Source organism: Natator depressus, chromosome 4 (assembly GCF_965152275.1).
Source record: "Natator depressus isolate rNatDep1 chromosome 4, rNatDep2.hap1, whole genome shotgun sequence".
Classification (NCBI taxonomy): domain Eukaryota; kingdom Metazoa; phylum Chordata; order Testudines; family Cheloniidae; genus Natator; species Natator depressus.
The window spans coordinates 38,526,462-38,553,057 of record NC_134237.1 but is presented as its reverse complement, the minus strand read 5'-3'; the positions used below and the strand labels follow the sequence as shown (position 1 = coordinate 38,553,057).

The following is a 26,596-nucleotide window of genomic DNA, read 5'->3' as shown; positions in this document are numbered from 1 at the left end:
TATTATTACAACAATGAAATGTATCTCTTTCTCTAATTGTATTATTATTTTACATCTAAAACAAAAGTACAAGGGGCTTCAGTTTGAAGGTTATATTCTGTATATACTATTAGTGATTTTCTGTGCCATGCTGCCATGATTTATATTCATAGTTGCCATTAATGTATGGTATACTTGAAGACATAGTTCCCAGTAAACTGTAGGTCTCCTTCCTTATTTCGCCAGTTTAGTTTTCGGAAAGAATCGTAACACAAATAAATTATTTTTAGTGTACACAGATGCTGAGTTTAGACAAGGATTAAACAGATTATGGAAAAAAAATTAGCGTGGGTTTTTGTTTCATGCTATTACAATATAAAAATCCTTTTCCTTTTCATAGAGCTTTTTAGCTAAGGATACAAAAGCATTTTACAAACAAATGAATCCTCCAAAGTTAGTTAGTTATTATTCTAGTGTATAGATAAGTTAATAGAGGCAATGAGAAAGTAAGTGACTTATCCAAAGTTCTGCAGTGAACTAGAAACAGAACTTGGAATAAAACCTTAAAGTCTTCATCCTTAGTACCCTACTCACATCCTCTTCTATATATTTCAGTTTAGGCAAATGTAGGACAATGCTTACAACATTTTAATTAAACAATGGTGTTCTGCTTGCAGAGGCTCAGCTAGAGCAAGGACTATGGCATATTTTGGGGAAGGGAAAGGACCAATCCATGTGGATAATGTGAAATGTACAGGAAATGAGAGATCCCTGACAGACTGCATAAAACAGGATATTGGAACACACAACTGCCGTCACAGTGAAGATGCTGGTGTGATTTGCGACTACCTTGGCAAGAAAGCATCCGGGAACAGTAATAAAGGTGAAGTACCTTTGTGAGGTTTATGGCAATAGATTCAAAACTAGGTATATTATGATGATTGCTAGAAAAATAAAAGAAAGTGAAAAATCTGATCTCACAGGAGAAAAACATACATATTTATATTAAAAAAAAAAAAAGGCAAGAAATGCACTGTACCTTAAAATCTGTGGGTCAAGTGCTTGCTCTTTATGTCATTCTGGCAGTGGAAAGGAACCACAAAGCCAACTTAAATGGCACAGAGGAATCCTCCAGCTGAACCACATGGGGCCCATTGCAGTTAGGTGCAGCCAGGGCTTTAAGTTATGCTGGATGTTAAATCAGATCCAGGGAGGCATAAAGGTGAGAGAAAACCACCTTTGTTCCCTCCCACCACCTGTGCCAAGCATAGATTGGCTGCAGCTGAGGACTAAGCCCTATACAGAGCCAAATTCTTCTCTCACATCAGTGTAAATTAGGAATTACTTCCTTGTATACAGTTTCAGAGTAGCAGCCAAGTTAGTCTGTATTCGCAAAAAGAAAAGGAGTACTTGTGGCACCTTAGAGACTTACAAATTTATTTGAGCATAAGGTTTCGTGAGCTACAGCTAAGGATGAAGTGAGCTGTAGCTCACAAAAGCTTATGCTCAAATACATTTTTTAGTCTCTAAGGTGCCACAATTACTCCTTTTCTTCTTGTATACAGTGTGACTATAGCCATGTCAGTCCCAGGGTACTAGAGAGACAAGGTGGGTGAGGTAATATTGTGTATTGGACATATTTCTGTTGGTGGGTGTGACAAGCTTTTGAGCTTACAGTTTTTGAGCTTGCAAGATGCTGAGTGCCATCACCATCCAGTGAGACCTGGAGAGCTCTGTATAAGTACAAAAACTTCTCTGACCAAGAGAAGTTGGTCTAATAAAAGAGATTACCTCACCCACCCTGTCTCTCAAATTACTTTGTAGAAGTCAAAGGAGTGACTCCAGATTTACGCTGATGTAACTGAGAGCAGAATATTGGTCTTCCATTTAAATCACTTCAGACATGAAAAATAAGGAAAGATTTCCAGCTCTTTGTGTGTATTATTCATATTATAACCTTCATATTTATTAAAAGATTCTTTTTTAGTGGATCACATGCAGAAGGGTAACTCGTTCTTACACTGTGAACTGAAAAAAACTGCAGATAATGGTTTGAACACCTGTTTAGCTTTCTACTAGGCATGGGGGATAGTGCTCATTGCCTAGTGATCACAATTCAGAAAATATTCTCAGCCAGACAGAACCTGTAAAAGATGTGGGTCAAAAATCTTTGTGTGGGAGTCCTGTGTATGGAGAGAGAACAGTGTGGGAGTCAAAATCCACTATGAAGATACCAGAACGAAATTTTGCTGTAGGAATATGTGATTATTGTTTAATTGGATTTCACTGACAAACTTTGAGAATAATATAAGGTGTGATCCTGCAAGGCAGGTCCTGAGCACACAACGCCCCCTGAGTTCATTGGATGGTGGTGGTACTCAGCACAGAATCATGTCCTTACCGACTAAACAAACAAAATAAAATACACTTTTTTTTTAATCTACCAAACCCTATATATTGTTGCTGTGTGGGAGTTTAAGGCCTAAACCTTATTTTCTGTTTAGATTCCCTTGCTTCTGTTTGTGGATTGAGGTTACTGCATCGTCGACAGAAGCGGATAATTGGTGGGAAAAATTCTTTAAGGTAAATGATATTCAGTACAGTGAAAGTCATTTTCAGTGTAAAATTGTGGGATGTGCAGTTGCCATAAGCCCTCAGCCTTGTTTAGCTACTGATTAAATTTTTTGCTTCTCATGAAATAAATGCAGATTAATAATGTGAATTTTGCCATGTTGGGCTTAGTTTGGCACAAAGAACATAATTTTGTTCAACAAGTATAGTTTTTTCCAGGCCAGTTAGAACTGGATGAATTATTCACCCATTAATTCAGAGTGAGTGAAGCTTTGTGCAGCCCCATCTAAAGGCTGCTGTTCCAGTCTACATCTCTTCCTCTGTCTCCTCATCTTCAGTCTCTTTGGGACATCATGGTGTGCATCATGACCTTTCTCTGACTATTTCTACACTACATGCCACTGGCAATACGTGTAGCGATACATCCACATTGTGGTATATAGCAGATGAACCTTTCCCTGCTGCCTCCCCTCTGTCAGAGCCTTTCCCAGCTGGCAGAATCTTTCCTGCAATGGATGAAGAGCTCCAGCAGTGGGGAGCTGCTGGAGTGTTTCTCTGTGGCAGGGAAGAACTCCAGCAGAGGGAACTGCCAGAGCCTCTCTTTCCTGCCAGAGCCTTTCCCGGTAGCAGCAGTCTTTTCTTGCTGTGGCAAAAGGTTCCAGCAGCGGGGAAGCACAGCTTGGGAAAGCAGAGAGCTATGGAGGGTATGTACATCCAATTATGCAGACATTCCCATGAAGCCACTCTGCCTATAGTCCTTCCTGTATAGCCCACATGTGGGGCATAGGGGATGGTTTTTTATTTCTAGTGTCTTTGTGAGCTATTTGATGTGAATATGCAATATTCAAAATTTGCATAATTGGTTGGACACATAAATCACATTTCATGTTTCAATTTCTTGATCGACTGTGCGGAACTCTTACAGACAGATTTCCAGTGGGAAATCTTAGGATTATGAATTTAAAATTTGCTTTATGTGAATACTTTGTAATATGCACGTCAATTTTGTTGTCTGAGTTAACATTCCTGCTGGTGAATTTGTTCACTAGAATATTCCCAGAAAGCACACACAAAGAGAGCAGGAACACATTCAAAGCAAATCTGAAGACCAGATCAAAAAATAATCATTGATAAATTTTTGCAGTATTTACCAAACTCAGTATCAGATATTGCATTTCACTTTTGGGTATATTGGAATTTTATTCTTTAATCAGCTTAAATTACTTTCCTTAGACAAACAGCCATTTCAGTTTCTCCTGAGATTCTCCAAATCCAGAATAGCTGTGAACCATATAGATGGATCTGTGGGTCTGCTATGCATTTAACAGAACTGTAAAAGGCTAAATAGTATGAAAGGAGGTTGGGTATTATTAACGCTTTAAAAACATCATTTTTCTCAAGTAAATATACTTCTTTGATGATGATATAGCTGTAAAATAAGACTTTGCATTAACTGGTAGTTGGTTCTTGGCCATATTGGTATAAAACATGCTCCCATATGTTCACCCACCCACACTTGTATAACTGCAAATACAGATAGACTTGTTTTCTTAATATTTGTGAATTATGACAACCACAAAGACTATTCATAATATCTTATTGATACAGGAATAAGGAACAAAGTATAAGGAATGTGATGGTTAATGATACAAAGAATATTATAAAGCCTTCATAAAAAAATGGTGTGTCCTGTTTAGAATAATGTGCACAGTATTGGTCACCCCAACTCCAAAAGGCTATTGCAGATCAGGAGAGGGTTTCAGAAAAGAGCAACAAAAATGGTCCAGGGAAAAACTGACATATGCAGAAAGATTGAAAAGCCTGGGATTGTTTACCGTACAAAGGAGACAAATAAGAGGGGATAAGCATATAAAAAATAATGAATAGTATAGAGAAAGTAGATCAGGAAATTCTGTTCTGCCAGTATCATACCACAAGAAAAAGGGGATAGATTATGAAAATAAAAGGTGGGAAATTCAAACCAATAAAAGGGAAAATACTTTTTCACACAATGCATTATTAGACTGTGGTACTTAGTGCCACAGGACAATCATTGAGGCAAAGTATTTAACAGATTCAAAAAGGGATTGGGTATTATATGGGTCTCAGGAATATCCAGAATTATCATAACTAAGGCTGTGAGTCTTTCATGGAGGTCACAGATTCCGTGACTTTCCAGGACCTTGGTGACAGCTGCAGCAGCTGTTGAGGCTGACTCGGCGGGGCCCCAGGCAGCTGGTCCCGGGCACTGTCCCGGAGCAGTGGCAGCGGTGGTGGGACCCTGGGCCGCCCCACAGCCCGGAGGGGCAATGGTGGGGCCATGGGCCATCCCCCGGCCCAGAGGAGCAGCAGTGGTGGTGGGGCCACGGGCTGACCCAGAGGCAGGTGGTGGGGCCCAGGCTGCCCCAGGAGCAGTGGCGGTGGGGCCCTGGGCCACCCCCCAGCCTGGAGTGGTGGCAGCAGGGCCCCAGGCCGCCCCACCTCCAGAGCAGCAGCAGCGACAGGGCCTTGGGCCACCCCCACATTCCCCAGGAGCAACAGCATCTCCCCTCAGCAGGTAAGATTTAGTTAGGGGTATTTTTAATAAAAGTCACGGACAGGTCACTGGCCTTGACTTTTTGGTTATTGCCAGTGACCTGTCCATGATTTTTACTAAAAATACCCATGACTAAATCATAGCCTTAATCATAACTAATAACAAAAATTTTGAAAGGGATATCAAACCTCATGCTTCAGGTCTTAAGTCAATTTTTAACTATTAGAGACCAGGATGAGACCTATATGAAGGGCAGATTACCCTACTTTCCTCTGAAGCATCTGGTACCTGCTAGTGTCAGACACAGGACGCTGGACTAGATGGAACACTGCTCTGATCCTGTTTGTCAATTCCTGTGTTCCAGTATTCCTATTCAAATGGATAGTTGTCAAAATTAAACTAGCTGCTACTTATATTCTGGCTGCTGTTCTCTCTCTTCCCTTCTTGCTAGTTCCATCTATCTATGGGAAGATGTAAGAACTGAATCTTTTGATCCCACTGTCTATTCCATCTTTATAGGGTTGGGAATACGTATCCTTGATCTGCTAAATTGTTTGGATTTATCTTGAATAGATGACCACATGTGGAGAGATGAGATGGAGCTAATCCGTGTATTTCTTGTTGTTTCTGCTTTTCTCTTAATCTCGTTGATTTTGAAGATTTGCTTTACATCCAGTCAAGGGCAGATGGAGCAGTTAGCATTAATGGGAACAGAAAAGCAGATTGGGAGTTTTTCATGGAACTCTCCCCATTCTCCATTCCCAGATTTTTGGCCTGGTAGCCTTCTCCTCACAGTTGCATATTTTTATATGGTAACTATTAGAACTGCTATATCTCTTCTCTCACTTGGATAATATTTGGTGGGGGACACAGATCGTATGTTTTTGGCACGAAGGATGTATTCTGAGAAGGGATGATTAAACTGATTCATAGTGGGATGAAGTGCTGAGAGAGTTCGATGTCCAAGTAGTCTGTAAACTAACCTTGAGGGTTGTTGAATGGAATTCTGAATGCTATACTAACATGATTAAATGGTCTCCCAATTGTTACTCAGTAAATAATGTGTCTTAAGTTATTTAAACCAATGTAGCAATAGTGGTTCTACACTCAAGACAGCTTGCCAGTTACCTTTACTCTTCTATTTTGCTTAGTACACTAAAAGACACGACTGATTTATTCTCTCTTTAGGGGCGGTTGGCCCTGGCAGGTTGCCCTCCGACTGAAATCATCTCATGGTGATGGAAGACTCTTATGTGGTGCCACACTCATCAGCAGCTGCTGGGTGATCACTGCAGCACACTGTTTTAAGAGGTAGTACTGCATGATTAACAATGGGATACATTTCCAGTACCACTGCATTGCTACCTTTTTGAGGCCAGTGGGAATGATACAGAGGCAAAACCCCACTCTTGCCCACCAGTATATTGAAAATTGTTCCCAAAGAGACTGACTTCTGTTAAAAAAAAGTTCTGTATTTAACTCGTATGTTAAAACTATTCTTACTCCCACATTCTAGCATTACATAGATTGCATTCATCACTCAACAGATTTATGTTCAGAATTTCACCATTTCCAGAGAAAACCTTTATAGAGAAAGCTTCAGACTTCCCTAGCATAATCACCTAAGGGGCCTGGCCCCTCAAAACACCACAGTGTACAGGTATCTGTTAACTTGGCAAGTTGAGGTGAGAACAAACAAGTACTTGGATCCTGTGTTGTATTTTGATGTTCTGTTTGGTAAGGCACAGTCAGCTATGAAATTTAAGTGACAGTTTTCCTGTAATGTTTTACAGACTACCTGAGCTGACCTCTAAGACCCTCTCTTTGATCAAAACATTCTTCTTATTTTGTGAAATCTAAGGGAAAAGTAAATTTGCACCTTGCCCTTGTCTGGATCTAATTAGTTTTTCTTATTCCTTCAGCCAGGCTGACAACAACTGCCTTACTCTCTGGTTTCTTAGTGTACAAAAATTAAGTATTTTGTAGCCATCTTAAGGATTCCGCCAGCACTCTCAGGGAAGCTTTAAAACACCTTCAGCCAAATACAGGGGTGAGTCTACGAGGCTCTAAGCTGCTGTAACTTACACCTTCTTCCAGCTATTCAGCCTACTGTACAGTAAGTTACACCACCTTCAGCTCCCTTCCACCCACTTACCACTTGATATGTAACTAAAGCTCCCTTACAAATCATCTCTGAATTGGCCTGTTCTATTTCACCACCTACATTAAACTGTCATCTAACTTTTCTATATTTATTCTCCCATTTTTGCTTTTTGTATACACTTTTTCTTTTTTACGATCTTCCTGCTCAGTTTCTTTTGTGACAGCCCAATCCAATATTTGTAACATCACAGTTCACTGCCACTGAAGTTACTGCAATGTCACAAGTACTGATTTAAATAGCAAGGAGGTGGATATAATCAACAGCTGTGGAGAAAGCTTCATTTTGAGACCAACATCTTGCAGCAATGACTGGGAAAGAAATATAGAATAACTTCATAACAATTATAAGGAAGTTGGCTAAAATTTGCCTAAGTGTGCTGGGAGCAATTTAATTTCAACCTTTGGCCCCTTCTTTTTCCTCACTTCCCACTAGAAAAGAGGCAGGAGATTGCTTTCATTACAATGAATGGAAATTGGTACCTTTTTTTAGAGGCAGCTGCTCAACATCTTTTCATTTTCATGTTTCCAGCAGTCATGTGGGACACTTCTTGGTAACTGTTCAAGCCTTAATGGCCAGACTTTGTTCATTAAATCGCAGACTCTTTCCACTGAGATTCAAGCTGTTTTTGTTGTAGAAAATGAAAGTGCAAAGTCTTGGGTTTCTGTCATTAAAATGACTATAAACTGACCTCTTCATGCCTGTTCATGAGTCCCATGGTAATAACTAAGGATGAAGCACTTTAGAAAGACTTTTGATAGAGCATTTTATTCAAGGCTTGAAAACAAAGCACTCTCTCTCCTTCTCTCCTGTTATTGAAATCTTGTCTAATAGTAATTTGTGTATTTCACATTTTGGACACATGGGGGCAGATTCTTTACCCCCATCAGCACTCCACTAAGGCATAGCAGAGAAGGGGGAAGACAGGAGCAAGCCAATTGTGGCTCCCTGATCCTCAGCCACTGGCCAGGAAGCAGCTCTAGCTTACATCTGTGGAGAACTAGGTGATGCTCTGCCCCCTCCTTTAACTTTCCAGTTTGCACGTGTCCTGTCCCTGGAATGCCCAAGGCACACTACCCCGTTCCCATTTTGCTGGGGTTGTGGGGGGGAGAGAGTGGCAGAGCTGCCACCATGATCTTTCTGACAGCAGAGAGTTCCTGTACCGAGGGCAAATTCTCCAATGACTATCTCTGGCTAAAGATAAAAAAATTCTAGCCTCATGGTGTCCCCCACAGTCTCTTTACCATTCCTTGCATCACAAGAATAGGCATCCACTAGGTGCATTTTTCAGCTTTTCTAATCTGTTGTAAATAGAAAAATTGATATTTTCCCTATTATATCCTTCTGTCCCCATGTAGCAACTGAATTGGAGCATCTCATCTTGGGTTGAATCTGAGCAGACGCCTCCATCGTGAACTGCTCATTAATATGCAGCTGAGCAAGGAAGCACATAAACCTACACACAAATCTTCAGTGAGGACTGAAACAACTCTATGGCCCAAATTAATCTCTGGTATAATTCCATTGATTTGAATGGTTGCACTAGGGATTGATTTGGCCTTCTGTGTCCGAAATTTCCATTTATACAGTGCTTACTCTCGCTAAAGCCTATCTGGAAAAGCAAGAATGCAGAGCCTTACAGTGAGAACGATAGATGAAGGCACATGTAGTAGTTAGCAGTAGATTTAGTGTGGAGAATGTATTAGCCTCATATTGAGTGGCCAGGTAAGGAAGAATTTTTAAACTAGTAGTGCTGTTTTAGGACTATCTTTTTGAAGTCTCAAGGACCAGACTGGGGCCAGATGCTTCTTGTGCATGTAAGAGGTGGAATATCCAACTGGTGGGCACAATTACAGCCTCTGGCCTCTTTGTATCTCAGGTGCTCCCTCATGCACCCCCTGTGGCACAAACCACTACAGCAGAAGTAGGGGAGGAGACAGGACCATATACCACCCCCAATGCTCCCCAGTACACATGTTCACAAGTTGGAGGATCTGACCAGCCCTCAAAGGGAATACATCAAATCCCTTTTAAGAGATACAGCAATGGGTTCACTCCCCATGTGCCAGGATGTTCCAACACACAGCAGTGCTTAACTAGCCTAAAGGAATCCAATGCTGTTCGTGAAAATAAATTAACAAAGTTGTAGGCTTGCTTTACTCCACACTTTCCTCCAGTAGTGTTTCCACTTCCATCTTTAATTTTTCTCTAATTCCAAACAGATGCAACTTGATTTTGATTCAGAATTACATCACTGTTTGATATTATTTTTCTTGATATCCTGCCCATTCTATTACAAAGTTTTGCCACAAGCTGTCATAGCAGCTGAGAACTCAGGACAATTTGCAGTTCCGGAAGTAACACATTGCTAGATCCAGGTAATTAAAAAGATGAGTCATTCAGTAAAAATGATATGATAATGACCACGATGTCACTTTAGGAGTACATTAGGTTACTTGAACACTGTACTTCCTTCATACTAGACCTAAGCCCTTCTCTAGCACATTCTAGCTGAGGATGCTAGTGCTTTTTAAACATTAATGAAGTAAATTTCCCCATATCCCTGGGAAGTTAATATTAATCTCATTTTACAAAGCAAAAGTGGATGGGAATCTGGGAGGCAGTGACCATGAGTTGGTTGAGTTCAGGATCCTGACGCAGGGAAGAAAGGTAAGCAGCAGGATACGGACCCTGGACTTCAGGAAAGCAGACTTCGACTCCCTCAGGGAACAGATGGCCAGGATCCCCTGGGGGACTAACATGAAGGGGAAGGGAGTCCAGGAGAGCTGGCTGTATTTCAAGGAATCCCTGTTGAGGTTACAGGGACAAACCATCCCGATGAGTCGAAATAATAGTAAACATGGCAAGCGACCAGCTTGGCTTAATGGTGAAATCCTAGCGGATCTTAAACATAAAAAAGAAGCTTACAAGAAGTGGAAGGTTGGACATATGACCAGGGAAGAGTATAAAAATATTGCTCGGGCATGTAGGAAAGATATCAGGAGGGCCAAATAGCACCTGGAGCTGCAGCTAGCAAGAGATGTCAAGAGTAACAAGAAGGGTTTCTTCAGGTATGTTGGCAACAAGAAGAAAGCCAAGGAAAGTGTGGGCCCCTTACTGAATGAGGGAGGCAACCTAGTGACAGAGGATGTGGAAAAAGCTAATGTACTCAATGCTTTTTTTGCCTCTGTTTTCACTAACAAGGTCAGCTCCCAGACTGCTGCGCTGTGCATCACAGAATGGGGAAGAGATGGCCAGCCCTCTGTGGAGATAGAGGTGGTTAGGGACTATTTAGAAAAGCTGGACGTGCACAAGTCCATGGGGCCGGACGAGTTACATCCAAGAGTGCTGAAGGAATTGGCGGCTGTGATTGCAGAGCCCTTGGCCATTATCTTTGAAAACTCGTGGCGAACGGGGGAAGTCCCGGATGACTGGAAAAAGGCTAATGTAGTGCCAATCTTTAAAAAAGAGAAGAAGGAGGATCCTGGGAACTACAGGCCAGTCAGCCTCACCTCAGTCCCTGGAAAAATCATGGAGCAGGTCCTCAAAGAATCAATCCTGAAGCACTTACATGAGAGGAAAGTGATCAGGAACAGTCAGCATGGATTCACCAAGGGAAGGTCATGCCTGACTAATCTAATCGCCTTTTATGATGAGATTACTGGTTCTGTGGATGAAGGGAAAGCAGTGGATGTATTGTTTCTTGACTTTAGCAAAGCTTTTGACACGGTCTCCCACAGTATTCTTGTCAGCAAGTTAAGGAAGTATGGGCTAGATGAATGCACTATAAGGTGGGTAGAAAGCTGGCTAGATTGTCGGGCTCAACGGGTAGTGATCAATGGCTCCATGTCTAGTTGGCAGCCGGTGTCAAGTGGAGTGCCCCAGGGGTCGGTCCTGGGGCCGGTTTTGTTCAATAACTTCATAAATGATCTGGAGGATGGTGTGGATTGCACTCTCAGCAAATTTGCAGATGATACTAAACTGGGAGGAGTGGTAGATACGCTGGAGGGGAGGGATAGGATACAGAAGGACCTAGACAAATTGGAGGATTGGGCCAAAAGAAATCTGATGAGGTTCAATAAGGATAAGTGCAGGGTCCTGCACTTAGGATGGAAGAATCCAATGCACCGCTACAGACTAGGGACCGAATGGCTAGGCAGCAGTTCTGCGGAAAAGGACCTAGGGGTGACAGTGGACGAGAAGCTGGATATGAGTCAACAGTGTGCCCTTGTTGCCAAGAAGGCCAATGGCATTTTGGGATGTATAAGTAGGGGCATAGCGAGCAGATCGAGGGATGTGATCGTTCCCCTCTATTCGACACTGGTGAGGCCTCATCTGGAGTACTGTGTCCAGTTTTGGGCCCCACACTACAAGAAGGATGTGGATAAATTGGAGAGAGTCCAGCGAAGGGCAACAAAAATGATTAGGGGTCTAGAGCACATGACTTATGAAGAGAGGCTGAGGGAGCTGGGATTGTTTAGTCTGCAGAAGAGAAGAATGAGGGGGGATTTGATAGCTGCTTTCAACTACCTGAAAGGGGGTTCCAAAGAGGATGGCTCTAGACTGTTCTCAATGGTAGCAGATGACAGAACGAGGAGTAATGGTCTCAAGTTGCAATGGGGGAGGTTTAGATTGGATATTAGGAAAAACTTTTTCACTAAGAGGGTGGTGAAACACTGGAATGCGTTACCTAGGGAGGTGGTAGAATCTCCTTCCTTAGAGGTTTTTAAGGTCAGGCTTGACAAAGCCCTGGCTGGGATGATTTAACTGGGAATTGGTCCTGCTTCGAGCAGGGGGTTGGACTAGATGACCTTCTGGGGTCCCTTCCAACCCTGATATTCTATGATTCTATGGGGATACTGAGGCACTGAGCAGCTCAATGCCCGGTGTCACACTGAAAGTTAATGACAAAGTTGAGAATAGAACCCAGGTCTTCCAGTCCCAGTCCCTTCCACTAGACAACTCTGCCTCTTTTTTGTATTGGCCCTTGTGCAATGTTTAAATTTGACAAAATGTGTAATTATGTTCAGAGTTATTGGAAAGAACAAAAGATCATTGTCTACAGATCAAAATCAATTCTGAGCAGTCTATACAGGACTTGTATGAATGCCTGTGCACTGGAGTAGGGTAAATCAGTATTCAGACAGCTCATTCAGCCCCAGTCTAGAAGCACTGTAGCTAATTCACACTTCTGTGCATTTGTATGAGAAGATGCCTTTCTCACCCTGTTACACTTTATTGGAAATTATAGTTTGTTATTCAATCAGCCTTCTTGAATCTCCTGTTTTTCACCATATTGCTAAAAATTAACAACATCCATAACACAAGCAGCAAGCAGTGCTCAAACTAAGGAGAATGTAGTTCCTCTTGTTATGTGAGGAAGATGAGCTTCAATAGGCAGGGGAAAGAGGACAAAGAGAGAAGCAAGTTTCTCTAGCTAAATGTGTACCGGTTGAGCCCCAACTGGCAGTATAGAGTCCAATATCAGAGATCATAAACCACTTTCCTTCTTGCTGTAGTGCTGGTTTAGCAATTAGAAGAAACATTTTTTAAAATAATGAGGTTCTTATTGTTAAACCTATACTGAAGGAAGAAAGAAAGCAGTTTGATGTCTGACTTGACAAAGCCCTGGCTGGGATGATTTAATTAGGGTTTGGTTCTGCTTTGAGCAGGGGGTTGGACTAGATGACCTCCTCAGGTCCCTTCCAACCCTGATATTTTATGATTCTATGACATTAAGTCATATAGCTGGTGTCAGATATTTAACACTATTCTGACCTCCAGCAGATTTCAAAATGGTGAATGCAGTGACAAACATTAGGGCACATACTCAAATTTGTGCACTATAATGTTGTGGGAAAATCCATATCTACTGAAATGCAACTGTAACCTTTTAATTTAAAATAATATTCTGATTCTACAACATAAGAGGTGCCTCTCTCCATTTGAATTCAGAAGGTTAAATTTCCATTAGGTCACTGAAAATACACCTGAAAAGTATATGGTTGCATTCATTTGTATGCACAAAATCCTTATTTGAATGTACAAAATGGGTGCATGGGTGGACAAACACCTGTTTCTGTGTAATAAATGATTATTTTCCCAAACAATTACCAGTATTACATGGGCAACTATTCAAGGGTTTCATTCAAGCAGACAAAAGTATACCTATAATTTGTATGCCTCTGACTGATACACTAGGCAAATTGCAGATATTTACTTTTAATGCTCTTGACTCTGCATCTTTCTATCCTAATACAGTAGGGACATTCAGACATATATTAATAAAATCACTAATACAATGTTTTCTAACTTTTATCAAGGATTATCTGTAGCAGTATGTTTCTGTGTATAGGCTTCCATTGGGAATAGAGAGCTATTAATGGCAATGAGATCAGCATTTAAAAATACAGGCCCTGAGGCAAAAATCATTGGACTATCTAGCGTTGTGTAAGTGGCAAAGGAAAGAGCATCTTTTGCTAAACTGAATAGGCTCACATATTGCGTTATTTGGTTTCCCGAGTGAGATTCAACCAAATGTTTATATATAGTCACAGAGTTATGAAATTTGAGCAGAGAAAACAAGTGAGATGTCAATAAAAAACAATGTATATTCCATTTTTGTAGGTCGTGGTTGCATTTAAGTGAACATATAATCTCTTATATTAGACCACACTTAAAAGAGCCATTTACTGTTACAAAGGAGAAATTCTGTATCAGTTTCCTTTGTAGATTCTTAGTTTCTTCAGTGAAAATTAAAAAAGTTGGCTAATATGTTGGTAACATCAGCCAAACTCTTATCCTGTGAGTATGTAAACTCACTCACTGGGAGATGTGACACTGGAGGAAAAGTATTTGGCTGCCAACTTAATCCATTCCAGTGTCAGGATACCCTTTACATTCCAAGCATTACATTTGTTCTGTAAATAATCTCTGTAAGAGTGAAGGGAGACCGTGCTCAAACTGTGCAGCCTTAACCATTCAACTACCTTGATCTTGTCCAGCTTGGTGAGCTACACAGGGATAACTGTGGAGTTATTTCTTTGGCAGGGTGTAAAAATGTTTCTGAAGAGGTATGTTTATTCCTCTGTTATGATAATTTCACAGATGAGAAGTAAGAAAGATGAAATGGAGTTTGACTTTGATAGTGTTCCAGTTGCAATGTACATCACTGTGGAGTGTGTTCCATCAACTTCAAGTGGGAACAAAATCAAAGCCTTATAAACAGAGTGTGAAAAGCCTGCCAAGAAGTCTCATTACTAGGGGTGTCATATACTAGCACTCAGCCTCAGGCATTTTCATCAAAAATGAACATGGCTCTGATTGACTTAAAGAGCCCTTGATTTGGTAATGTCACATCTCATAGCCTTTTACTGAGTTTACCCTGCAACTGATACAGAAATCCTTAAGTCACTTTCCAGAAGGTACCAACATTACTTCTGCAGCCTACTATCCTATGCTCCTTATAGTGATCAGGCAGCAAAGACTGCTCATGTGCTTACTGAATTACTTCTGCACCTTCATGCAGAGATGGGCATACCATGATTAAACAAGGAAACCGATTCATTACGTTGCTAAAATTTTCCATATTTTCAGGCTTACTAGTATTTTTCACTAATAAAGCACATGTCTATACATGAATATGTAGGAGCACTTTGAGCTCTATAGTTTTCAAGAAATATTGCTGAAAAATGTGCATACAACCCATGCTTAGTCCATCTTTGGAGCTCATTTAACATACTTGTATGTAAACTACAGTTTCTGACAAGTTCCCAGGCAGCATTAGCAAACAAAACCCATAACCACTCTCAGGTTCTAGAGCCACAGCCAAGATGTACCAAAAGATGTACCAGAAAGATGTTTAAGTTTCTCATATAAGTCAAGAATTGTGAAATATCAGAAAACAGACAGAATATGAAGCTATGTAAGGCAGGGACTCTGCTATTTAACACAATTAACCTATTGTAGCAGTATATATGTAAAAATTCAAACTATACTGTGATCTCAAAGTGCTTTATGAAAGAGTATAACAGATGAGGAAAATAAGGCACAGAAATAGACTTGCCCAGGCTCACACAGGAGGTACAACAATGAGAACTCAGGTCTCCTGATTCTCAACCTAGTACCTTATCGCATTGGTACACATGATAGTTAAAGTTGTAGTAAAAAGGAAACACAGGAAAAGACATCTGAGACCAGTGTAGAACTACACATCAGTGATACAATAAAATTAGAATATAGAGGTTTTTAAAAGACCAAATTAGGCCTACTGCTTTAAAACACAACAATTATCACTCTAACTGCTTTTACTTAGTGTGTAATGCACTGAAGTAAAGACCATAATAACCCAGACATCCAAGAACACTGGCTAAATCAGCACACCTGAGACTGACCATTAACTTACATGCTGGATGTAGTGACTCAATGCTGTCAATAGATTTGCCCTGTTTAAAATAAGGTATGTGCTGATCCAGACATGGAAGAGTGGGATTCTTCGTGGGATTCTCAGAGCAGGAAATGGTTAGCATTACTGACAGGCTGCAGATGTCAGGGATTTTGACAGCTCTGCTTTGATGCAGAATTTTGGACTTTACTGCTGATGTCATAGTTCAGATGATGTATCATGCTCCAGAAACCAGTTGTGGTCTAATGGACTTTGTTATTGTGGAAAATCTCCTTCGAAGCTATACCAGAGTAAATACCATATCTTAGGGCCCAATCCTACTCCCACTGAAGTCAGTTGGAATTTTGTCATTTATTTGATCAGGCACAGAACAGAACCTTAAGGTCAAATAGACACTTTTATTACTGGAGAAACCATGAGGTGTTTAACAGTGAAGATTTAGAAACTTATTAAAATTTTCATTCTCTGGTGAGAGGAGCCTTAGAAATAAGATCAGCAAACACTCAAACATGCTGGCGGGGACCAAAAGCTTCTGAATATACTGAAATAAGACATCAATAAAGGGAGCACTATTTTTTCATCCCTTTATTTGAAGGGACACATTCCTGTTGTTCCTAATGATCTTTGGCATTAGCATTAATGCTCAGAATTCTCCAAGGACACTCCCTAATGAAAATGGATCCACTGCTAAGATATCAACAGATTGATGTTTTGTTGTCTAAACAGTAAGTTGGGTATTGCTAAAAAGATACCTGCAAATGTGGAGTTTTGTTTTGTTAAAGACCTTTCAAATAAATCTAATAAATCCAAGCTGGAAAAAAAAAAGAGGAAATATCTTCATTAGTTTATTTTTCAGGGATGAGATTATTAAAACTTCATCAATAGTATGTTCTGATCATACAGACTCACAGGTTAGTTTTTCTGAGAGTATTTTAAGAAAGATCCATGTAAATACAAGATCAGTTTTTACAACTCCGTAATCTTCAGCTATTATGGGCCAGCTGCAATTTTTTGGATTGTAATTTCCAGCCACAAAGGAAGTACAGTGTAGTGGATAAGAGTATTACGAAGAAAGAACAATATTAGTATTGTTAAGGAGGCTGTTAAAGACTTTCTCCAGTACCATAAAGCAACCTTCACATAAAATGTAGAAAATACATCAAATGATGATGTTGCAATTTTAAACAATTCTTCCTGCTTAATTAGAGCAAAACGTAATAAATATATTGGGCCATATCCTGCTGGACTTCTAAGTTTTTACCCAAGTTAAACTCCCACTGAATTCCACAAGCAATACAAGTTTTTCTTGAGTAAGAAGTGAATGAGGCCTGTAGAATTTGACCCAATAACATGTCATTTTATGGGGAAGGCCAGGAAAGCAGCCCGAATTTAGAATTAGAGCTGGTCAGGAAATTTTTGATTATTTCATCAGAAAATGCTGATCTGTTGCAACTTTTCCTGGGAACGTATCAGTTTTGACTAATTTATCAGGTCCAGGATGGAATTTCCGCTCAAAACCAGAGAAAGAGATCCCAGAATAGCTGACGACGTGGTAATTAGGGCTACACATCTGGGATGTGGAAGTCCTAAATTCAAGTCCCTGCTCTGCCTGACTTGACCCTAGGTTTCTCACATTCTAGCTGAGTCCCTTAACCACCAGCTATCTTGGGTAGATGTTTCTATCAATCAAAACATTTTGAAAAGTCTGATATATCCCACTGAAGAACAGGAAAACATTTGAAATCTCAAAATTTTTTGCAGAACAAGAAAACCTTTTCCTGCCCAGCTCTAATGATAACAGATACTCAGTTCTATGACTATATGCTGCTCAGGACCAGCCTGAGGGACTCAGCCTTTTCCTGCCTACTCTTGAGCAAAGCTAAGTACACCCAGGAAACAGTGAGACCCTGGAGGGCATGAAAATTTCCAAGTGGAATAGAGGGTATGTGGAGAGAGTTTCGAGAAATCTCTGCCTGATATTTTTACACATTTATGTTGAACTATTACATGTCCTAGTTATCTATTTACTATAAAAGGGACTTCTCAGGAAGAGAGTCAAAAGGCCGTGTGATTTTAGATTAGGGTTAAAAAAATAATAAAAAAACCCAACACTTCCCCAGCCTAACTAGTTTTCTTTTTCTGGAAATAGCCCTGTAAGTCCTAACCCTCAACAGTACTAAACAGATATCAACAATCATGATCAGGTGTGGGATATCCCACACAAGCAGCTGCCTGTGCTTGAACAGCCTTCAGGTATCTGGGGACATGGGTCCTTCCTGCCTTCTATAATTTTTCCACTGCTCTTTCATTAGTATAACTTTAGTTAAGATGCATAGAGGCCTTCATGCTCAGGTGTCCCCCCAAAAAGTGTTTAGTATTAATCAACATTTTCTTCATTCAAGGCTGAATTTTACAGTTGTTTTCCTTTCATGAGTTTATTTGGGAGTATTGCAGTACTGTTTAGTCTTTACTGGTGGTTTTATATTGGATGTTTGTATTACTCATAATTATTTTAGGTTTTATTGGTCCCTGCTTGTTCTTTTAAAATAATTGTCTACTCTAAAAATGAATACAGGAAACTTTCATTATCTGTATGGCTCAAAGCAAGGAGAATGCACCCTTTGGAATTTCAAGACACTTCTGAATTTCACATAACCATTGTTGAGATAACTGGGTTTACCACTAATAAAACTACTTTAGCATTGTCATCTATATGATTAGTAAAGAGACACTTTGGTCAGTTGGTTGTCTATTTAGGTTGCGAATTTGTATGATGTGAGCCGTGGTCTCATCCTCAGGTATGGCAACAATACTCGGAACTATGCCGTGCGAGTTGGGGATTATCACACGCTGGTTCCTGAGGAGTATGAGGAGGAAATTGGAGTCCAACAGATCGTGCTGCACAAAGAATACAGGCCTGACAGCAACGACTATGACATTGCGCTAGTGAGGTTGCGGGGACCAGAAGAACAGTGTGCCAGATTCAGCACCCATGTCTTACCTGCATGTTTGCCACTGAGGCGAGAGCGGCCACAGAAAACTGCCCCCAGCTGTTACATCACTGGGTGGGGTGACACAGGTGAGAGTGATTTATATATTAATACACCCAAATTTTCCTCTGCCTCACCCACAACAAAGATTGACTATTTCTTAACCAATTGTTCAATTTGCTATTTCTAATATTCAAGGTGGAATGACTGTACCAGGTTCCCTCATTTTAAAATAGGAGAAAAGCTTTTGTTTGCTTGTTCTCTCTCTCAGCCCCTCCATCATTGTAGAGGAATAAAAGCACTAGTTTCTTTTAATTGAGTTTGTGCTTAAAAAAAAAAGAAGAGTGGAGCTGTCACTAACCTTGTCTCTTCACTCTCCCAGACTGTACAATGAATGACATTAAATGGTACTGTTAAATCATCCACTCACTCCTACAGCCTCCTATCAAATGGGAGCCCACATATTCACACCCCTTTAAAAACACAATACCAGCTCTGCCATATTTAGTCTTATTAATGAGGACCAGAAATGCTTTTACTGATTTATTTAAATGACACCAGGATATCAAATGAAAAATGGCCACAGCACGTATGTAATGGAGAATCAAGCGCACTTTCTTTCTCCTCTATTGCTGCCACTGCCATTTTCCAAATCCCAAATTTCAGCAGCTAGATTTGAGTGAAAGAAGATCCTACTGAAGATGCAGGGGAGGCAAAGCACATTTACATCAAACTTGGATAACTAGCAGGTCCTGTTACTTTACTGAGTGCGGAAGGAGTTTCTTCTCCAGAGGGCTCTGTTCCTTTGTAAATTAATAACCATGTTTTACTTTTATGTTTTTATTGGGTTCATGACAGTGCAAAAAGAAGCCAACTTTTTAATCCTTTAATCTTCTGAATCATTAAAATTGGCAAGAAAATGTGGTTAAATATCAGTTCTCTCTTTTTACATTAATTAATCTGTGTGCATGTATGCACACATATCTATGAGAGCATACTGAAAATACGGAGAACTAAAAACTGGGAAGAAAGGTTTTCAGTACTGTATATGTTTTACAAAAAACCCCACACCTCTTAGTGTTTTATGTAATTCACTGTATAAGAACTCTGAAATAGTACCACTAAATTTAGAACTTCTATTTAAATGGAAATACTAGCTACTTCAAAACTTACTTTAAATGCAATAAATTACATCATTGCAACATTTACTGAGATTTTAAATGTTCTCTGCAATCAAGTTTGTTATACAAGGGTAATTAAGGATTTTTTTAAAAACAAAAAATGTTGCTGTTGTCACTTTTTTCAACTGAGAGAGAATCATGAGGCATGAGATGAATTTTCAGGATGTGTTACAGAAAAAATATTCAAATGACTTAAAATATGGAATCTTACTTGGACCTCTACTTCTAAAGTGAAATAACCATTTGGGCTATTCCAAAAATTCAAACACATATATATTTACATAAAAAAAATCTTTTGAAATTATTGAATTTGAAGATTTGCCGCTACTTACTGCACCAAACATTCAAAAATGTTCAGCCTACACAACAATCTAGTTCCTTCTGAATGAACTTTATTAGAGACCATTATTTTATTTTGACAAAAGGAGACTGAAAATATGTTGAAACAACACTGAGATTTGAGACAGAACTTTTGTTTAATTAAGTGTGATATTTATGAAAGGTGCTAGACTGACAACTCTGAAGTCTATTTATGCAGTGGCAGTGCTAACTTCTCTACCTTGTCTCTCAATTGTAACCTTGAGGAATCATTTCTTGGGAGAACAGGGTAGAATGGTCTCATTGACTTTAGTTTCTCAAGGAGACTTATCGCATAGTGCTGGTAATTTTTTGTAAGAGCAGATTTATAGTTGGCCAACTGTTTAGTAGGAACCAGACTGAAAGCATGAACTCCATTTGATATATTAACACCGAGTAGCTTGCTAGATGATAAAGACTTCTGATCATTACCAAAGAAGGTGGCTTTGAACAGTGACCTAGAGATGAAAATCCCTTCTGCCAATAGCCGCATAGCCATTCAAACTATCTAAGAATAGCTTTCCCACTACATTTAAGTATTACATCGTATATTTTTGTAGAATCAATTACCTAAAATGTAACAAAAGAATCCTGTCTTGTGAAGTATCTGTGATACAAGTGCTGCTAAACCAAATGTCTCTCTTACAATTTGCAGTCTTTTGAGGGAGTTGAGGTCTGCATCCTTTTCACCTTTTTTAATTAATGCTGTAACACTGTATAGCAATATTTAAGTCACATTAATAAATGCAGTTAAATCATACCTGATTTGGTGATCATAAGTCTCTCAATACCAGTTATTTGGCCTTTCTTTACAGGAAGGGCCTATTCAAGAACATTACAACAAGCTGCCATCCCCCTACTTCCTAAGAGACTTTGTGAAGAGCGTTATAAGCGAAGGTTCACAGGGAGGATGCTCTGTGCTGGAAACCTCCAAGAACAGAAACATGTGGACAGTTGTCAGGGAGACAGTGGTGGACCACTCATGTGTGAACGTCCAGGGGAAAGCTGGGTTGTGTATGGGGTTACTTCCTGGGGTTATGGCTGTGCAATCAAAGACTCTCCAGGTGTCTATACCAAAGTCTCATCCTTTGTACCCTGGATAAAAAGTGTGACCAAATTGTGATCATCCCGACTCAGAAACAGTAAGCATTAATAAAAGGAAGTTTCTGAGTCAGACAGGGCAGCTTGAACAGCACAGCCAATGCACAGCTGGGGCCCACACTGGGTGGGAAATGGACACATTCTTCTGTTTTGCATGTTTTTATTTTTGTTGAATCAAGGATGCATATTCACACTACTTGTACAGTTACAGATTAATGTGAAATTTCCTTCATGTTGAGCAAAAGTTTATATTTGTATGGAAAAATGCAATATACATAAAGTTGGAGGGGAAAAGGGGCCAACATTTTACTCCAATATTGGATTGGGACAATTTGAGAGTTCAGTAGACTAGTTACTCCCCACGAGAAGACTGCACTGGCATTTATGCTTCAGGTTCCTCCCAGAATTACTTATAATCCTCACTTCCAGAGTAACCTATTTAGGTCGATGGTTGCCCCACTTAGAACTCCTCTAATTTTAAAAAAAGGCATTGTCCTTCTATTCCGTCTCATCTATGTTTCAGGTTTAAGCGCAGCGCAGGCTTTGCATGCACAGGTCACATTTGTCACTGGATCATTCTTAGTAACACAGTAGGTCTACACCCTTCGCTAGAGCAGTTTGATTGCAAGACCTGCCAATAATTAAAACCCAATTCTTCAGAACAAATGTCCACACAGGTTAGCGTCCCCCACTCCCTGAATAATGCACAATGTCCAAGTACAACTGGTCAGTGCAGCAGGGTAGAGTAAAATTCCTGCAAATAAAGTGCCCTGTACACCTACGTGTGCCAGATTAAAAAATAAAAGGGGGTGGGGGAGATAGGGGCATATTTGAATTTCTGAAACACAGAGTATCTTCGTTTAAAGAAATGCCAAAAAACAGAGCACGTGCTATTTTTGGTGGGAATTACATTGTCCTATCCTGACATCCACTACTAACTATGGATGCACCAAAAGCACTGGCCTAAAGGATACAGAAAAAGCCAAAAATTTTCCTTGAATAAAAATGAAGGTTACTTACCTATAATAGGAGTTCTTTGAGATGGGTCTGCATATTCACACTTATAGGTACTCCACACTTATAGGTACTCACTGCCTTGTGGTGCCTTACAGCAAACACCTCTTCCAACAGTGTCAGCTAGAGCAGTGTTTCCCAACCTGTGTGCCAGAGCACACTGATGTGCCATCATGCTCAAACAGATGTGCCGCAGAATTTTTTGAAAAAGTACGTGTGAGGTCATGGGGGAAAGCCACCTTCTAGTTGGCTGTCTCCCTCACTGCCCTGCCTCCTCCAGGGACAGAGCAACCAATCAGAGCTCAATCTCCTGCTCCTGTGTGAGCAAGGGGTTCGCTTCTCTGTCCCTCCCCTTCCCTGCTGTAGCCACCAGGTGAGGGGAAGAGCCCGTAGAGCTCGAGGTGTGTCATGGCAAAGAAAATATTGGGAACCACTGAGCCAGAGTGCTCCTGTATCCCTCACCCCTCCCCTCAGCATCACAACAGACTGAGAGCGAGGCTATAAGGTGGGTGGAGTGTCCTCACCACCTCAGTTCCTTCCACTGCAAAGCAAGGGACACGGAATAACAAGGACTCTGTCAGAGAAGGGAAGGTAGGAAGCATGAATACACAAACCCATCTTGAACTCCAGATACACTTAAGTAACCTTCATTTCTTCTTTGAGTGGTTCTGCATATTCCCACTTACAGGATAGACTGATAAGCAGTGCTGAAACTAACCTGGAGGCAGAAACAAATTCCTAGTTGAATAGATTGAGGCACCCCCTTGCCAAATCTGGCATCCAGGCTAGAAGCCAAGTCCAGACCACAGTGCCAGGTGAAAGTATACACCTAAGTCCAGGTTGCAGCTTTGCAAATTTCAGCATCTGCCACCTGCCTAAGGCAAAGGAAGTAGCCAGAGCTGTAATGAAATGCTGTTGGATTGCAGCAGGTACAGGGACTTTTGCCAATGTGTAGAACTCAGCAGTACGTTGTTTAATCCACTGAGAACTACCTTGTCCTTATGAAAAGAAGTTAAAAATGTGAGTCAGCCACAAGGGCATTCAATTCACTTACTCTCCTGGCTGATGCAATGGCAATAATGAAAACCGCACAGACAAACATGGCTGCTCAAGAGCAGACAGATTCAAAGTCCATTCATGCACACCCATTGTAGGTCCAGTCTGGCAGCTACATAATACCAATACCTGCAACATGTTTTCTTGCAGATAGTTCATCCAATTCCTAATCAGCTTGTTCATATTACATTTATGACATGAGAAAAAAAATTAGAGCCCAAAGCCAAATGACTACAGGTTAGTCCTTTCAAATTCTAAGATTTTTCTTTTCACAATGCATGACTAAAAAATAATATAATAGCCAGTTTTCTTAGTCCTCTACCCCCCAAAAATTAATTCACACCTGTGTTTCCTCAGCTGATTCTCTAATAAATACTACTCTCAAGACTATAGAAACCTATGATTAAACACTATAAAAAAGTATTTCACAGTGAAAAAAGCAACCCTTATTGTTGTGGCAATACAAGTATTAATGATGCAAAATTATAAATTAGTCCATAAGGAATAGTCACTACATTATTACACTGTTATACTAACCTCTCTTTGTTAGTAGTCTCAAAATTATTCAAGATAAACAAACATGAAACTTGTGCTATTTCTAGGATGCATGGGATGCCCATTAGGGCATTCTAAATTGTTATACACAAATATTTTCTTTGCTCATGACATCTTTGACAAACTATCACTTTTTAAAAGATGTAATGAAACCTCTGTAGGCCAAGGAACATTCAAGTGTGTGAAATGTGGCCATTCAGTGTCATCAAATTGCCAATGTGTGATTGTACAATATTGTGACAAGTAACTACTATTTAATAGTATGTGGTTCCCTTCCCGACTCTGGAAATTCCAGTTGTGACAATGTGTTGTGGCCTTTTGTGCACAAAATGCAATGCTTGTACTAATATCTGATAGATGTGTAACTAAGTGTTACACTCATGTCTGTATGTATCCATGTACACGTTCAGTTCTGTTACTATTATCCAATTTCACACCTTAGTTAGCATGCAAAAGAGTTGTGGCAATATTGTAGACGCCCTACATGTGATTTAATTCTTATACAGACTTGGCCCTCAATTTAATGGCAATGAATGTGTTTTAAAGGGCCATTCCCAATTTAAACATCTTGTTGGAATTGGTGCTATATTAGTGTAATCAGGTGCGTTTATACAGTATTTGTACAACTTCCTGTAATTTTGCACTATTTGGAGAATATAAAACACTGTATGTTAGAAATGCAAATAAATATATTGGGTTCAACATCTGGAGAGCCTACTGTTATGTGAAACAATCAGATGATGCAATCTAAAGTTATTAACATTTCATTGCTTATATACACAAATCTTTGTTTAAAATAACTAAAGTGAATCTGCTAAATGAAAGGGAGGAAAATCTAACAAAAAAAAATCTGTGTCATAGAACCCTTGCCATACAAGGTGCATTGCTTTGAGAATTTTGTAGTGAAGTAGATTATAAAGCGCAATAAGCTAGGAAAGAAAGGTGTTGGGGTGGGGATGTGGAACTGTCTGATTTTTAGAACCCGGATCACCAAGAATCAGATTTGGAGAATTTAAGAAAAATCATCATGTAGTAGAGTAGTATCCATTTAGATTTCTTAGCAGTCCATTAGTTTTTTGCTTACTGGGCTCTTTTCATGAGAAGCTTGACTTCAGTAATTAACTAGATCATCATTTCTCAAACTGGGGTCTGCATACCCGTGGGGCTCCGTGGGCCCTGATCAACTCCTCCTCCCAGCACCTCCTGCACAGCCGTGGGAGGGAGGGGGAGGAGCAGGGATGGGGCACACTTAGGAGAAGGAAGAGGAGGGGCAGGGGTGGGACCTTGGGGAAAGCAGTGGAGTGGGGGCAGGGCTTGGAGGTGAGCGGTGGGCTTGGGGGTCTGCAAAAAATTTTCAATCAAAATGGGGATCCTCGGGTTGCGAGTCTGAGAACTGCTGAACTAGATTTTAAAAAGTTGCACTAAAATTTTATCCAGACAACATGCCATTTTTATCTAAAGTAAATGGAGTTGGCTTATGTTTTACTACTTTATATTTTTTTCAGTGAACCTGTACAGTGTCAACTGGTATAATAAAAGCTGCCACATTTATTGGAACCCCTCTTCATAGGTAAAAGTCAATGTATATAGTAATTTATGTACAAACTTCAATATAGGAAGTGTGCCACACTATATTTAATCGGTTAACAATGGTATGAATTTTAATAGGCGGAAAAGTGTATTTTGAAGAATTTTGTGGATCAGTTTTTGCCAAAGCTTTTCATGTCCAGACAAGTTTTCCTTTAGGGAATAATCACTGAGTGGAATTTTCTTCTGGAATCTAGACTGAACCAGCTAAACAAGTCTTGATATATTGATAGAAATTAAGAAACAATACAGACCTGAGATAAATACCTCTGCCAATGCAGGACTGCTAACTACAATATACTCTCCAATGTTTTGCACACTTTTGGTCTTACCATTTTCAACTCTGACTTAAAAATATTAGAACCTTATCGCTATTACTCCATTTCATAGCCATAATGCATCACTAGCGTAAGCAATGGTGGAAGCCACAGACAAGACTTGGGGCATTTTATCACAGTGGATGAGATTACAGTGACAAGCCTGAGATATGTATCCTACTTTCCATCATTACTTTTACTAGTGAGAATTACAGCGACAAAACTTAGTTTACTTTGATGTATTCTAGTAAACACCCTTTGAGTCAACATTTCCCAGATTTCTGAAAGCTGACCCCTCTTCAACAAAAATTAAGCCATTCACTCTCCCCTTCAACACCATCATGCATTGTTAAAGGCCAATAACTCAATTTATATATTTTCCACCCTGACCCCCTGTGGGATGTGCCCCACATTCTTCAGAAACATTGCTTTAGGTCCAGCTGCATGTAGTATTTGAATCCCCTCCCCCCCAGCTTCTCCAACCCTCAATGCTTTTTATTATTCTATGAATTTTAATTAATTTGTCAACATCCTTTCAGATATCATCAATTAGACACAGGCTTCTAGATACAGTTTCAGCAGTTCTGTACAGAGACGGACTATGTGCTTGTTGGTCCATGAGAGAATCTTTCAATATAAAGTTTATTTTAAACGTAACAGTGCTGTCATGAATTAAAACATTTTTCTTCTCAGTGATGAAGTGCAGAACCAGTGCTTGGAAAAATGTATGAGTCCTTGAATTATTTATACTCACCCATAGGCGAGGTTATTAGTGCTGTCACATTAC

The 26,596-nt window shown here is 40.0% G+C and overlaps 1 protein-coding gene across 2 annotated transcripts in view; it reads left to right on the top strand.

Moving 5' to 3' along the window:
- PRSS12 (serine protease 12) overlaps positions 1-22,768 on the top strand; it is a 67,718-nt gene extending 44,950 nt beyond the window's left edge. For both annotated transcript variants that reach the window (XM_074950788.1, XM_074950787.1), the window contains 5 exons: positions 657-862; positions 2,484-2,562; positions 6,275-6,397; positions 18,450-18,730; positions 20,995-22,768. In XM_074950788.1, the coding sequence (XP_074806889.1) occupies positions 657-862; positions 2,484-2,562; positions 6,275-6,397; positions 18,450-18,730; positions 20,995-21,302 (997 nt within the window). In that variant the 3' untranslated portion in view covers positions 21,303-22,768. The remainder of the gene's footprint in view (positions 1-656; positions 863-2,483; positions 2,563-6,274; positions 6,398-18,449; positions 18,731-20,994) is intronic.
- Positions 22,769-26,596: the final 3,828 nt, after the last annotated feature.